General features: G+C 29.5%; 3 protein-coding genes across 5 annotated transcripts; 2 read left to right on the top strand and 1 right to left on the bottom strand.

Moving 5' to 3' along the window:
* The first annotated feature begins 1,305 nt into the window (after nucleotides 1-1,305).
* LOC119670698 (NAD(P)H-hydrate epimerase) lies at nucleotides 1,306-2,478 on the top strand. The gene is made up of 3 exons (XM_038081078.1): nucleotides 1,306-1,503; nucleotides 1,562-2,065; nucleotides 2,128-2,478. The coding sequence occupies exons 1-3, from the start codon at nucleotides 1,388-1,390 to the stop codon at nucleotides 2,348-2,350; spliced, it is 843 nt and encodes a 280-aa protein (XP_037937006.1). The 5' UTR covers nucleotides 1,306-1,387; the 3' UTR covers nucleotides 2,351-2,478.
* An 869-nt stretch (nucleotides 2,479-3,347) lies between these two features.
* On the bottom strand, nucleotides 3,348-5,230 carry LOC119670681 (RNA-binding protein NOB1). Its single transcript, XM_038081055.1, has 3 exons — nucleotides 4,880-5,230; nucleotides 3,773-4,819; nucleotides 3,348-3,707 (listed from the first exon to the last, which is right to left on the bottom strand). Exons 1-3 carry the CDS (start codon nucleotides 4,952-4,954, stop codon nucleotides 3,387-3,389), a joined length of 1,443 nt encoding a protein of 480 aa, XP_037936983.1. The 5' UTR covers nucleotides 4,955-5,230; the 3' UTR covers nucleotides 3,348-3,386.
* Nucleotides 5,231-7,649: 2,419 nt separating this feature from the next.
* LOC119670680 (B-box type zinc finger protein ncl-1-like) lies at nucleotides 7,650-15,223 on the top strand. Of its 3 annotated transcripts, none has more exons than XM_038081052.1 (9): nucleotides 7,650-7,754; nucleotides 8,366-8,660; nucleotides 10,405-10,567; nucleotides 10,630-11,055; nucleotides 11,124-11,871; nucleotides 11,926-12,316; nucleotides 13,248-13,411; nucleotides 13,473-13,705; nucleotides 14,971-15,222. In XM_038081052.1, the coding sequence occupies exons 2-9, from the start codon at nucleotides 8,410-8,412 to the stop codon at nucleotides 15,067-15,069; spliced, it is 2,475 nt and encodes an 824-aa protein (XP_037936980.1). In that variant the 5' UTR covers nucleotides 7,650-7,754; nucleotides 8,366-8,409; the 3' UTR covers nucleotides 15,070-15,222. The 3 variants fall into 3 exon arrangements, with proteins under 3 accessions (XP_037936980.1, XP_037936982.1, XP_037936981.1); XM_038081054.1 differs by having other exon boundaries at nucleotides 7,658-7,754; nucleotides 8,391-8,660; nucleotides 14,971-15,223; XM_038081053.1 differs by having other exon boundaries at nucleotides 7,662-7,776.
* The last annotated feature ends 12 nt before the right edge of the window (nucleotides 15,224-15,235 follow it).

Raw genomic sequence — 15,235 nt, 5'->3', positions numbered from 1 at the left:
TTTTCCAAAATTGTTGTAAATGTGAAGGAAGTTCATCATGAATATCTTTTGGATGTTATTTTAACCCAAAATATATATTCAAACAGTGCCAGTACTTAGTTAAATGGTAGAATAACGAAAATTGAAATATAATAGAACTTACAACAAATTTTAAATGTTTTACTTATTTTTATTATTACAGTCTCTTTAAATCCCTTACTTCAGTGGAGATGTCTCTAAGTATGCTAAGTTTAATTTCTAAGCTTTTCAGAAATATTGACTGTCATGGTAAGCTCCATTATGTTTTTATGAAGTAATTGCTTATAAAACAAATAAACGAAAGTACTCTAGCACATTAATGGACGCTTATGAAACTTAAGAATATAGAATGTTCAAAAAAACATCGAATTCATTGGTTTTTCTGTGATCTGAAGGAATCTGTAGGATAGTAAACCTTATATAGAAGAGTAATTCATGGGTGGTTTAATGAGTTGTAAGGTAAGAAGAAAATAGGGTATTTGGGAAGGAGAAGCTGTGCAGGATGGAGGGGTTTTGCGGTATTGAAGGGCTGTGTGGGATAGAGAGATTGTGTGAGGGGATGCTAATTAAAAATAAGTAAAAGTACTAGCGCAGGATAGTTTCTATGCCTAATGCAGAATCAAACTACAATTATAGGAATTATAATTCGTTGTTTACAATATATATCGAGATAGGGGATTGAAGAATATGGAGATCTATGATCATTTGAACATTCACGATGAAATATGTGAATCGTTGTTTTCACTATAAATGAAAAGATTGAGGATGGGAAAATATGATTATGATCTATGATTATTTGTTCGGTCATGGTCAAATATAAAATTGTTGTTTTCAATGTAATTAAGAGATTGTGAATGGGAGAATATGGTGATCTATGATCATTTGATCGGTCATTTTCAAATATGAAGTCTTTGTTTTGAATGTAAATTAAGAGACTGAGAATGAAAGAAAGTGAGAAATTTCAGTGACAGTTTGTCACTGCAACAAAATGTTCTGTGCTTTTGCCAGACTGTCTGTATAACATAGACCGATTAACATAAGTGGAAGACCTTATCATTGTTCATACTTTTCACAAGAGAAATACAACCGTTAATAGACCTAAAGTGTCTAAAATTTAAAAGAAAATGTTCTATTCGAATTTAAAAATGTTAAGCTATTAAAAACAAAGCAGAAATTTCTTAAGTCCGAAGAAATTTCATTTATTGGAAACAAGAAATAACAAAATTATTTTGTAAATAATTTAAAATTAATTTTTCTGCCCAACTTTTTGAACACATTTGTTTTTCCTCAAAGCTTTGGCAGCATTGTTCAATTGCGAATATCAGCTGATTTTTTTATATCGAATCCAACACAAACAAAAGCTCCGCTCATGTCATTTGTAAATACAAATTCATTCAAAATTTTGCAAAAGAGTTGGTCTTTTCTAACTAAAACTCCTAAAAACTTTTTATTAAATAAACCGTTAACAACAAATAGACATCTCATGTAAGTGCTAATCTTAATTTTAAAGCACTTACTATTTCTATTTTATAAATAATTTTAGTCGATTTTTGCGTTGTGATTATTCAACGCGAGGTGCAAAAATGAAATTTCTTAATCAAACCGAAGCAATTGCAGTAGATCAGGAGCTTTTCAATGAATATAAATTTAGCGTTGATCAGTTAATGGAATTGGCGGGTTTAAGTTGCGCGCATGCAATAGCAGAATGTTTCCCGGCTGATTGTTATAAACGTGTTTTGATCTGTTGTGGACCGGGCAACAATGGTGGCGATGGTTTAGTTTGTGCTCGTCATTTATCTCTAATGGACTATGTACCCTGTATATACTATCCAAAGCCGACACCAAGAGAATTATACGAAAATCTCACACATCAGTGCAAAAAAATGGATATTGGTTTTCTGGGTTGTTGTCCAACGCTAGAGCAAGCAGAGGCAGATTATGATTTGATAGTGGATGCTTTATTTGGTTTCAGTTTTAAGCCACCAGTGCGTGAGGATTTTGTACCTATTATCAGTGTACTGCAAGATACAAAAATACCAATTGCAAGGTAAGTAAGGTCGTAAGTATATATATATAGAGATATTTATATATAATTCTTAATATTTTTAGTATTGATATACCGAGTGGCTGGCATGTGGAGGATGGAAAGACGGATGATTGTGACTTTGAACCGCACTTATTGATATCACTGACAGCTCCAAAAATTTGTGCTAAACATTTCAAAGGCGAATATCATTACTTAGGTGGACGTTTTGTGCCTAATGCTCTGCAAGAGAAATATGAACTTAATTTACCGAAATATCCAGGAAACGACTTGTGTGTTAAATTATAAAAAATCTGTCTGCTCAAGCATTTTTTGAAAATGGGAAATAAATATGTTTTATATGTAGTATAAGAAAATAATATTGCATATTCCGAGCGATTTAATAATGACTCTGCGCTTACCGCAGACCTGAAAGGTATTTATATTAAGTCTCTTCATAGTTTTTGTTAAGCATGCTAAACTCACACTAAATAGCTAATAAGAAGTTTAAAATTAGTTGCGTTTCAGCAAACAATGACCTCATTAATGAACATGGGAGACAATGACTAAACATGGAACCGGTTCGTATACTGTTTTAATATGGAATAATATGCATAAAATAAAAGTTAAATCAGTAATTAGTGGAAAGTGTCATTACTATGCGACTTTTTCTATATGGCGAAGTTAGAATACAAAACAAGCAACAAATAGAAATGAAGATGAAATTAAAATATTAAGAAACTAATATATTTGCCCAGTAATTTCATTTGCTGTTGTGCTAACCCGAAGGGAATTTCGAATACATATACATGAGTTTTGATAGGTTGTAAGAACAACTAGGTCTATGTTGCGGAACCATTCGTCAACCACGACGACCAACTTTCGTTCATCACACCTCAAAAAAGGTTACAATAATAACAACAAAGTCCAATTTAGAGCGGTCAGATTCACTCGTCAATTTTAATGACCAAGTGCCGTTCACCATTCCATAGCAGAAACTAGACCAGCTGGTGTATGTTGACTTTTATTTGTGAACTCCAAACAATGATCTGGATCATCTTTACTGAAACGATATTACTTTAATATGTTAGTTGACAGGCTATATAAAAGCAAGCGGAGTTCAAGTGAAACGTAAGTTAGTGTCTTGTTCATAAATTGAATTCTCGGTTTAACATGAGCAACTCCATTTTATATTTTCAAAAATTGATACTCTACATTTGCCTGCGTTATGTTGACACATTCAAAATAAGGTAAAGATCAATATATATTCTGTTAAGTGCACATTATTTACAAACATAAAAGCAAATTTTACTAATTCCTTCTACCAACACAGCTGGTATTCATTTTATTTGTATAAACGATTATAATATTTCTTACGGCGATCCTCTTCATATGTATTATTGCGTGCCCATTCTTTCAAATGACCTTTGGAACGTAAAATAGCGGATTTAGAGTCTACATCACGCATAACGAAAGGTGAAAATCCTGCAGTATAATCCTCTTCCAAAGCATTTGTTTTTGTTTTCGCAACACGTGAAGGCATCTGTCTAGGTATTGGCTGATCCTCGAAAAGTATTGGATTTCGTGAGTGTTTACCACCTTGAAAACGTGGTAAACTTTGATTCTTATACTTAGAGGTTAATGGACGTCGTGTATTGATGTGTATCTATAGAATTTAGAGAATATTTTATTACAATATTTTAATTAATTAATTTAACAATTATAACTTACCACTTGTTTGCCATTTTCATCTAAACTCACAGCCACACGCTTCAACGTTTTGTTACCACAATTGGGACAGAATACCTTCGTCATAATGCTTGTAGTCTTAAAACAGGCATAACAACGTAATATATATGTACGCAAATGTTTAATAACGCGTCCATTCAAGGCAGATATATGTAAGTTCATTTGCTTCAAGACATTTTGCAAAGCAAAATCTGTGGACATACAAGCAACTAAAGGAATAATATCGTCTTCAACTTTACCCTCCAGTAATTTTTTAGCTTTTTTAATATTTGCTGGTGTTATCCAACCATCATCGACAAGATCGTCAGATTCAGGTGTAACTTCTTCCTCTGCTTTCTCTTCATCTACACAAATTACTTCTTCGACATCACTTTTCTCTGGCACGAGCAAATCACACATTTGTTCTGTTTCTGTTGGTTCACACTTCAATCTTTCGAAGAGTGTTTCCAACTCTTTTTGTGTGACCTCATCCTGTTCATTGTCGTCCGCATTTGTTGCTAATGTGGATATATTTATTGTTTTTGTGCTTTCACTATTATTGGCATTTGTGTTGTCGCTGTCAATAATCTGTTTTTCAATTTCTTCTTTTAAAGTATCTACATTACTCGATGAATTGTTGTCATTGTTATCACTATCATCACTTTCATCAACATCGCCTTCGTCGCTTTCGTCTTCATTTCCACCATGTTTAGGATTGTACCAACCAACTAATTTTGTATTATCTTGAAACTCTTCTGGCTTGTCTTTTGAAGCTACAGTCTTAGACAATACTGGTTCTTGGCGTAAATGCTCTGTGCCCACATTATCAGCTTCCAGTTCATATGTCAATGCTATAACTTTTATGTCTATGCCTGAGAGTGAGGCATAGTCACCAGTTTTCTTTGCAAATTCAACGCAATACTTCACACTTTCAGTGCGTGGTTCTCGCACTTGCAAATCAAATGGCAGTACACAGAGTCGTCTTATTTGTCGCTTATTACGCACTTCTGCAACTACGTCTGGTACGGTAAGCACATTTTCTGCATATTCCTGTCAAATATTTGTTTCTTTAAGTTTAACTTGGTTGTGTTAACAAACTAGAATACTTACATTTAATTGCACTGCATTAATGAAAGCAGTCGTATCTGCCACCAAATATTTTATTTTGTTTGTAGATTCTGTCATTTCGTTTTCGAATATTTGGGATTTTGAAATGCTTATATTTATTTTGTTTTGCACGTGCTGTTATCAACAAATAATTGACATTTAGTTGATGCTTTCGGAAAACTTGAAATACGTCAAATAGGGTATGTTCAGTATATGCTGCTCAAGAACATTAATAAAATTGAACACATTTTATATAAGAGTTTCTATACATTGCCGCGAAATGTTATTTTCGAAATCGTTAGCGAAAAATCAGGTCTTAAGACGATATTGTTACTGAGATTCACAATTTTCTTTAAATTAATTAATAAATAAATAAATTAATTAATAAAATTAAAAAAAATTTCCACATACTGCCACAAAATGTTATTTTAAAAATTGTTAAAGAAAAATTAGGTTTGAAGGGGATTTTGCTACTGAAATTCACAAACTTATTTAAATTAATCAGTTATCTGATTTTTTATCAAAATGTTCAAGAAAACTGTTAAAAGAAAAATATTTTCGATTTTCTTTCTGTTGCTGTTGTTATTCTACTAAGTAAGGTATCTATGGTGAGCTACGTAATTATAGCACGGCAACAAAACAAATTAGAAAATCATTGTAAACAATATGTAATTATTAAAACCTTTTAAATTTGATATATGGTTATAGGATTTATAGTTATTCATTGTTTCATTATGATAAATAATTCATGTTATGAATATATATTGATATATTTTCACGTACATCAATAGGCTTTTTCTTTTGTAAGTATATAACAAAAGAACAACAGCATATTTTAAAAATAACATATGAAACAACAATACTGCTGGTTTATTTAGTCCAAGCTTTTTGAAATCGCTTAACTAATAAGCAGCTGAAATCGTATGCTTGCCAAAATTCGTCTATTCTGAACGACTTTTGGAAGTACCTACGAAATTTCTATTTAACTGTCAACGAATGATTTCGTTAAATATTCGTATTGCGTTCGTATCGTCGTTATTGGTGGTAACAAATACGTTACTTTTTCTCTTTATTATTTTACTATTAAAACGTATGAAAATTCATATTTTATTCACAGTCATTTAAAAAAATATTCTTACCAATAATTGCAAAGAATTATTATTCATTTTCAAAATTTTAACTTTAAATTTTATTACTTGTTTTGCATATATAAGCCTAACAAAATTTCCATTTTGTCTAGAGTTGCCATTGAAAGTAGTATTTATTTCATTTGTTTTTTTGCAACAAAATAAAAGTCTTAATGATAACATTCAATAATGGCGATGTATCACAATTTATTCAAATTAACTCTCTAACGTGAGATATATTTTCACTGCGATCCAACATATCAATTTATATTAAACAAAAGATTATTTAATTCTTAATTTAATAATTAACTAACAATAGTTAGGCGTGTGTAATATTGTACTATAAATACAAGTACTATGAAACTACGAAGAGTACTATGATTTATACTGTACTTCGGTATATGATACACATGGGTTTTTCTTAAATTTTTTATTATTATAGTAGGAAAATACTATGAACGTTTAGACTTTACGATTATTTAAAATACCTGGCTAATATTAAATTATTTGAAAATATTTTCGATTTATTATTTTTATATGATCGTATTTAACGTATTTTTGCAATTAATTCTATAAAATATGTAGCACTTAATGGAATTTTTCATACAAATCTATAAAAAAATGAACGAAATATTAAGTAAAATTAAAGAAGACTGCATTGTATTAAGTTTTCATATTGGATCATATTGTTAATTTGAAGCAAAAATAAATAAATTAATATATATATAGGTTTTATGGTATTTAATTCTATTTTATTATTACGTTGAGGCTAGTTGAGTTAGTGCACTTGATCACTTTTACTCTCTATTAACTACGAGGCTTCTTCATAACCCCTCTCTACGCATTGACTGGATAATTGTTTATCACTTCATTAGACTAAGCAGTAATTGACTTCAGATCTGCATACCTCCCCGAGAAGCCTGCAACCATTCTGAGATTCGATAACGCGGTTTCATTTATATTTAATTCTTTTATAATAAATTAAATTTATTAATTTGATTTATATCATTATATATATTGCGATATATGGTATTCTTTTTCATTTTTTGATTTGCTTTAAGCAAATTTCATAACCATTTATGTCAAAGAAAACCACTGATTAATATCATAACACATATTCAATACAAACTTCTTTAATTTTATAAAAATAATTTCAGGGTGTTAAGTCTTTAACTGTGTTCTGTATTTTTTTTAAAAACTCACTGCTAAATATACGATGAATAAAATTTGACAAAAGTGTATACTTTTTAACAGATAAACTCATTATTTACAGTTGAGGAATAATAAAATTAAATTGTTAGCAAATTTTTGTGTACACTTCAGTTTGCACAGTTGAGTAATAGACCCTTAGTATTTATTAATTTACCTGTAATCTAATTTTAATTGATTATCAAATTATTTAATTTCATTCTTATATTATCAGCTCAATTATGTGTCTTTCAGTTCAAATTAAAATATTTAAAACTTCAGTAATAAACTAAAATCATTTTAATTTAATTATAAATTACAAGAAATGAATTTACAAGAAATTTAATTTAATTATCAACATTAATTAGGTATTTGCAAAAATGTCATCACAAAAGTAAACATTGATTTTGGTATTTTGAATTTAAATTTCAATATAAAAAAATGTTAGCTTGGCAACTCTACTTCATCCAAATAAACTGACATATAAAATAAAAGCAGTTTCCAATACTAAGCACATTCGAAAAGTTTTCTTGGCTTGAAGTGTTGACCGGTTTTTTTAACAGGTAAAACTAACATTTATTAGGTGTAAGTAATAGTAATTAAGTATTGCAAAAAGTTAACTTTTAATTAAAACAAAAATTTTAATAAAAATGTTAGAAATTTCTAACTCTTATATTGGTATTTTAATTAAATAGCACTTAAGTAGTTTTTAATTTTGCACATAATTTTTTGCATATTAAATTATTAAGAACTCATTGAATATTATTTATTATTCAATAATTGAATATTATTATTTATTAAATATTTTTTTTAAGATTTATGCAATTTCATTTTAAAAGTTATTAAATAGACATTTTGCAATGTTAAATTTAAATATTTTTCTCTAAAACTTTATTGTTTATATAATTTTTTATATATTCAAAAATAATTACTATATTAGCACTTATTTTAATTATAATTAATAAAATTCTTAAAAAATCAAAATTTTTAAATAGAATTTTCGAAAATTGCAAAAGAAAGTTCGAGATTAAAATCGAAAAATAATAAATCAAACGTCAAATTTGTAAAAAAAGTTTCATTTGAAAAATGCGAACTGAGAAAACAAAAGAGATTTTTTTTATTAATTTTATGATCAAGCTAATATAAATATTTCATATAATATATAATTTTTCAGTACATTCTATATTTCTACTAAAAAGTTTCTGAACAATTTTGAAAATGGACAAACAAGTAGAAAGTGATTATTCTTCAAACACTGATGCAGGCCCAAATCAGGATCTTGAATATAAAAGTGACGATGAAAACGCGCAATTCTTTTCTGTGGATAAATATGGTGATTCCGTATATAATGGTTTGCCAATGTCAATGGTTGATCGTGTTAGTGCTGCTTGTGAAGATTCAACTGAAAATCCGCAATCATCCACTACAAATTCCGAAAGCGTTGAATATCTGAAATGTGCGGCTTGTTGGTATGTACAATATTTATTAGAGTATATAATATAATAAAAAAAGTCTATATATATGGTATAGTACATATTATTATATAGTGTAGAATATAGTATTAGTATAGTATAGTAAGGTATATGGTATCATATAGTATATAATATGGTATAGTTAAGAACATAGTGTTATATGTATATACTATATGTAGTATGCAGTAATATAGTATATAGTATAGTATATACTATAATTAATTATAGTATACAGTATATTATTATATTATATACTATATAATATAGTATAGTAAAGTATACTGTATCATATAGTATATAATATAGTACATAATATAGTATATAATACAGTATAAGTATGGTATATTAAAGTAATAAGTATCATATAGTATATAATGTAGTATATAGCATAGTACACAGTATATTATAGTTTATAGTATGATATAGTATATGTAGTAATATACACAATTTACATGATATCATACAGTATATAGTATAGTTTATAGCACATATAGTATAATAATATATAGTTAAATATGTATTATAATTTCTATACTGTAAAGTACAATATCTATAGAAGGTTAGATGAGATTAAACTGGTTGCTCGAAAACCGTTACACATATACACATTGGTCCTAACCGATATCAGATACAAGTAGCCCTCATTTAGGATGATATTTTTTTCTGCCATTTTAAGTTTTTTCTTTCGAACATCAAGCATTTTTTAAAAATCTTGAAAATTTTGTTTTTTGATCAGAACGTAGTGGAATTTGTACTCAGAACATTAACATCATGTTCTAGAAATATTTATATATAACATATTGTTATATATGTTATGTATTACAATAAATATAAGAGAATATGGTACAATATATATAAATACGTAGTACAATATCATATAAAATAATATATGATAAAATATATAATAAAGTAATAAAAATATATACTTGTATGTAATACATTATGTAGCACAATATATAGTAAAAAATGTATTACAATATATATTATAACATACATAATACATTAACATTGTCTACTGTATACAATCATTGGTTCCTTAACTAGATGTAGTTCTATTCACTTCACTTTTTTAAAGAACATTGACAGATTTGTTGTACTATCCTCGTTGAAAGTTTTCTAAGCCAATGTTCACACAGTAATGTCTTTATAAATCTAATAACATCTTAAGATTTTATACCTTATTCCGCCTAATTAAAGGTAAAGGTTTGTCAGTATTCGAATATAAATAAACCTAACCACAAATCAAACCATTGACTGTGCAATAACTGCACCGACGTTGAAGTTTGGATAAACCGGTTTTTAAACCAAACTAATGGTTAAATGTATTGTAGCTCTGAATCAAGTCTTTTGACTTTGAAGCCCGGATATCCATATTGACAGACTATGCTAGTCACATAGCATAGTCAAATATGTTGTCAAATGTGCCCAGTAATTTGTAATTGTCACAAAAGTTGCAATAATTAATACGTATATATATTAGGGCTGTGCCGAATCGGTTTTAAATAAGTTTCGTCGACTTTGTAATGGGTGGTATAACATATAGGACAAAATATAGTATAATTAGTGGTGCTGAATGGGAAACTGAAAGAAGCAATATTATTCATAAGATGTTAATAACCTTCTTCCTTTTATTATCATATATTTTATTGACATTCTATAGACGTCACTTAATATTATTAATATAATATATATATAGTAAAATTATTGCTATTTTATTTTTTCTTTATATTTTTAATTATAGTAAACCAATGCGTAATCCACGTTATTTATCCTGTTTACATCCTTTTTGTGAAGACTGCATTCAGCTCGTACCGTTTGAACAAACTGTGTCAATGGGTGAAAATAAAAATTCTGTAAAGTCTGTCTATCATATACACTGCAAAGTCTGTAAACAGATCACAAAGGTAATGTGTCGAAGCAGGAGTAAATAATCAAAGATCGCTTAGAAATTTTATTTTACCTTTAGGTTGGTGATGAGGGTGTTAACGAACTCGTTAGTGGTAATGGCTTTAAGACCTTAATGGCTACGTCCAAATTGGGTACATGTTATGTTTGTGCTAAATTGCTAGATCTTGTTGCCTATTGCAATGAATGTCGTGCTGATCTGTGCTCCACATGTGACAATGCTCATAAACTTCTGTACTGCTATGAAAATCATACAACTGTTAAATTTGCCGATAGGAAGAAAGAGAAAATCGATGAACTTCTTTGCTGCGCTCGTCATCCAGATTGTAAATTGTGTTTCTATTGTTATGATTGTGAAATTCCTATTTGCAAGGAATGCTTTCGTGAATCGCATAAAGGTGCGAAACATAATTGCGATATTATTGCTTTTGCTCAAAAAAGAGAACGTAATGATATTGAACTCCTGATGAATAAGGCCACCTCAAAGGTTTGTATATATATTTTCTAATAATTTTTAAAATTTTTATTTGAAGAGACTACTGTTTGTGCTTTCAGTCAAATAATTATGTGGAATTCGCGAATATATCAAATGCTGTGTCGGAGATGGAACAATCTGGTCAACGTGCTTGTGATAAAATTGTCGACACTTATAGAACTATGGAGCATATACTTGCGAAATTTCGAGATATCGCATTAAAGAACTTGGATGAAAATTTTCAACTACAAAAGGATGAACTTATTCTCACAGCAGCCAAGGTTGAAAATGAAAACGATGAGGATGGCAGTAAGAAGAAAATACCGACGAATATTAAAAATGAAATTATGCAAAACAAATCTACACCAATTCTTAACACAAACGTTGAAGCATATTTTAATAAGATTGCTGACTGCTTTGGTAAAGTAAAGGTTACAGAAACAGTAGCTGGTTCCAAAACTAATAGCCCTATAAGTCCTCAAAGAACTAGCAGTCCTTTGCCGGATACAATGCGTGGTGGATTTGAGGGGAGTCTCTCTTCTGTAGAAAATAGTTTCACTTTACCAAATGATTTGACACAATCGTCCGTAATGTCCACAAATAAAGATAATACCAACAAAAGCGGCAGCAGTGAGGACGAACTGGAAGTTAAAGACATGTATAAAAAAATAGCTAACAATTCGTCCTTAAATGTCAATGCCCCTATTTTTTGTATGAGAGATAGTAGCGCATCTTCAGATACGTTTATAATGCCTCTAAAATTTGGTGCAAAGAATTCGTTTTTTAATCACTCAAAAAATAATTGGCAGTTAGCAAAATTAGATGGAGGTAGGTAAAATTTTGTCTATAACTTCATTATTACATTAAATATGAAATCAATAGATATGCTACTAACTTCTCAATATGGCAAACGTTTGAAAAAAGTGATGTATACTGCATCTGATGTTAAACCGTTGAATGTTCGATTTATGTTCGGTGTACACGGTTTTAACAAATTGCAGTTTAACATTCCACATGGATTCTGTTTAAGCAAAGATGATGACATCGTTGTGGCTGATACAAATAATCATCGCATTGTTGTCTATGATAAACATGCAAATTTCAAGTTTCAATTTGGTGTGCCTGGTAAAGAGGAAGGTCAATTATGGTTTCCACGTAAGGTCACAACTTTGCCCACAAACAAGAAGTTTGTAGTCTGCGATCGTGGAAGTGAACGTTCCCGCATGCAAATATTTTCCAGAACTGGACATTTCCTACGCAAAGTTTCAATACGGTAAGTATTTCAAATATATATCATAAAAATCTTATTTGTTTAGACGTGTATTTCCCTCACGTCACTCGTATGTATTCTTTGTACAAAGTAAGCGGAATCCGGAACCATTGTCTGTGCAGTATCTGAACCGAAGTTTTAGCTTGAATAAACCTGTTTTTTAATCAAACTAATGGTTAAATATATTACACCAATAAACCAAAAGTCTTTATAAATAAGTCTTTTTAACTTTAAAGCTCGATATCTATATTGGCATATAGCCTTGTTAAATATCATAGTCAAGTCTGTTGTCAAATGTGCCAGGTAATTTGGAATTGCCCCAAAAGTTATAAAAGTTAATAAATATTTGGGTTGTGCCCAATTTGTCTTAAAATGGACTCGTCGTCTTTTGAGTATAATTTAACCAAAACAAAAACCGAATCAATCGAAGATATATGTTTAGATTTTTTGTATCGGTCGGGTGGACATATCCCAAAAATGCCAATATTATGGCTTGTAATGGCACATATTTTCCTAATACCAAATGGTATAGCCTTAACAAGATCTTTTGGTGCAATATGTGTTGCATACATATACATAAACTATCAGCACTCTATCTAAGATGGACTAGATTACCCCTCATGTTAACAATACAGATAAGAATTCCAAAACTAAGATCTATTAAATAAATCTATACACTGGACTTGTTCTAGTCTAAAATCACCCGACTAATACAAAACATCTATTCCAAATCACAAACCGAACTTATCGAAGATATATGTTAAATAAAATACTTCCAATCAAATTAACAGTATTGAAACAATGAACTAAAGCATTCCAAAAATTTAGCTGATTTATTTACCCCCGATATATTTATATTAAATATCCAATATCCAATATATATATTTTTTTATATATTAAATATTAACATATTTCCATATTTTATAATTTACAGATATATAGATATTGTTGCTGGTTTGGCTATAACATCTAAAGGACATATAGTCGCTATAGATAGTGTTTCACCTACAGTATTTATTATATCAGAAGAAGGTGATTTGCTCCATTGGTTTGATTGTACCGAATATATGTGTGAACCATCTGATGTGGCTACTAGAAGTAAATTGAGAATCATTTTCATTAATCTGATTATTATATTTCAATAAAATTTATTTAATAGATATGGAGATTTACATATCGGATTTTAAGGGTCATAGTGTTTCGATTTTTAATGAAGATGGCAGATTCTTGTATCGTATTGGTGGTCCAGATATTACATGCTTTCCAAATGGAATTGACATATCTGCACAGGGTTGTATTTTGGTCGGAGACTCGCATGGAAATCGTTTTCATGTTAATTGCTTTTCTCGAGAAGGAGAACAATTGGCTAAATATGAATGTCCTTTAATTAAGGTATGCATTATTTTATTAATTTATAATTGATAATTTTTTAATAATATAATAATTTTAATATATCTCTATACTTTTTCTTTGTGCTCAAAACTTCAGTTTCTGAAGATTTGTCACTGTCACGGCCGCATAATCATATCGTGGTTACAAGGCCATGCCCTCAGTATATTGTTCAATGACAATACCTGGACAACAGTGGTGGTAGCACCGTAGATATACTTGTAGTAGTTTGGATAATACAACCATTTGTTTAGAGCTTCTAAAGTATTTTTGTGTGCATCATCATAAGCATATAATATCCTCTAATATGGTATAACCTGATATTATGGTATGACTAGGTTAGATTTGATTTGGCAGTACGCTGATCCTTGGGTTTCACATAATCCATTTATTATTACAATACAATGGATTTAACTCTTTGAGCTTGTTATCACATTAGACTCCTTAATCCATTAAGCTCGTTAACTTATTGGGCTAGGTTATCCATTGAGCTTGCTAACTTGTTGGGCACGTTAATCCATTGTACTCGTTAATCCACTGGGCTCCTTAACCAATTGGGTTCGTTAATCCATTGGGGTCATAAACCAATTGAACTCGTTAATGTTGTTGATTATTGTCTACACAGTCGCTGTCTGAGCAATCGAAAAAATGAGAAGTCGAAACAAGTACAATCGGAATATGAGAAATCGAAACGAGTGTTAACTTTTTATTGCTTTTAATAAAATTAGTGTGGAATTTTTGAAATATCTTTCTACTTCTAGGGCTGTTGACTTCCTTGTGATAAAATTAACCAAAAAGACTGTAGACGATAAGGTTTCTGATGTCACGATGTAAATTCTTATAAAGCTTACTATTCTGGGTCCTCTTTATGTTATCGTTATCATTCTTAGTATCCCAATTTACTTTTATTTCTTTCCAATCTTCTGTAGTTAAAAAGTAAGTAGCAATATTATTATTGAAGTTTGGAGTAGAAGATATCTGAAGATAGACTACTAAGACTAGAAATAGTGGAATGTAGTTGACTAAAACTATAGGCTAGAAGCATTTTAGGATCCTTCAAGAGTGACTATGATTTTTGTTCCTTTGTTAACACTGATCTGTATAGTCTCTCCATATAATTTTATTTATTATTTTAATTTAAATAATTTTTTATAATGTACTTATTTAATATTTAGTCTCAATAGATATTGTTTTATTCATATATAGTGTTTATTTACTGATTTTATTATTTAATAAAATGATGAATTTATTTTTGAATTTGAATAAAGGTTTCACGTTGTTGTGGCTTAAAGTTAACTTCGGAGGGCTACGTGGTAACATTAGCCAAAAATAATAACACCGTCCTATTGTTTGCTTTGCAGAAGTGAAAAAATAACAAAGCTTTCTTCTCAAATTAATCAAGAAGTAATCAAGTTTCAACATTTCAAGTAATTTCAAGTTCAAGAAAATCAAGAATTCTAACAATTTTTTTTTTACTATTCTTTTCATATTGTTCAGTTTTGCTACTTAAAATTTTTTTTAATAATTTTTAAT

This window comes from Teleopsis dalmanni, chromosome 1 (genome assembly GCF_002237135.1).
Source record: "Teleopsis dalmanni isolate 2A chromosome 1, ASM223713v2, whole genome shotgun sequence".
NCBI classification, from domain to species: domain Eukaryota; kingdom Metazoa; phylum Arthropoda; class Insecta; order Diptera; family Diopsidae; genus Teleopsis; species Teleopsis dalmanni.
Note: the sequence above shows the minus strand (reverse complement) of the source record. Positions and strands in the feature narration are given on the sequence as shown.

Excerpts from the sequence above, each read along its gene's own strand:
- LOC119670680 (XM_038081054.1), top strand. The coding sequence starts at position 8,410 with ATGGACAAACAAGTAGAAAGTGATTATTCTTCAAACACTGATGCAGGC. Across the intron at positions 8,661-10,404 it reads CTGAAATGTGCGGCTTGTTG|TAAACCAATGCGTAATCCAC; the intron begins GTATGTACAATA and ends TTTTAATTATAG. Across the intron at positions 11,872-11,925 it reads GTTAGCAAAATTAGATGGAG|ATATGCTACTAACTTCTCAA; the intron begins GTAGGTAAAATT and ends TGAAATCAATAG.
- LOC119670698 (XM_038081078.1), top strand. The coding sequence starts at position 1,388 with ATGTCATTTGTAAATACAAATTCATTCAAAATTTTGCAAAAGAGTTGG. Across the intron at positions 1,504-1,561 it reads ACAACAAATAGACATCTCAT|TCGATTTTTGCGTTGTGATT; the intron begins GTAAGTGCTAAT and ends AAATAATTTTAG. Across the intron at positions 2,066-2,127 it reads ACAAAAATACCAATTGCAAG|TATTGATATACCGAGTGGCT; the intron begins GTAAGTAAGGTC and ends TAATATTTTTAG.
- LOC119670681 (XM_038081055.1), bottom strand. The coding sequence starts at position 4,954 with ATGACAGAATCTACAAACAAAATAAAATATTTGGTGGCAGATACGACT. Across the intron at positions 4,820-4,879 it reads TTAATGCAGTGCAATTAAAT|GAATATGCAGAAAATGTGCT; the intron begins GTAAGTATTCTA and ends AATATTTGACAG. Across the intron at positions 3,708-3,772 it reads ATGAAAATGGCAAACAAGTG|ATACACATCAATACACGACG; the intron begins GTAAGTTATAAT and ends TAAATTCTATAG.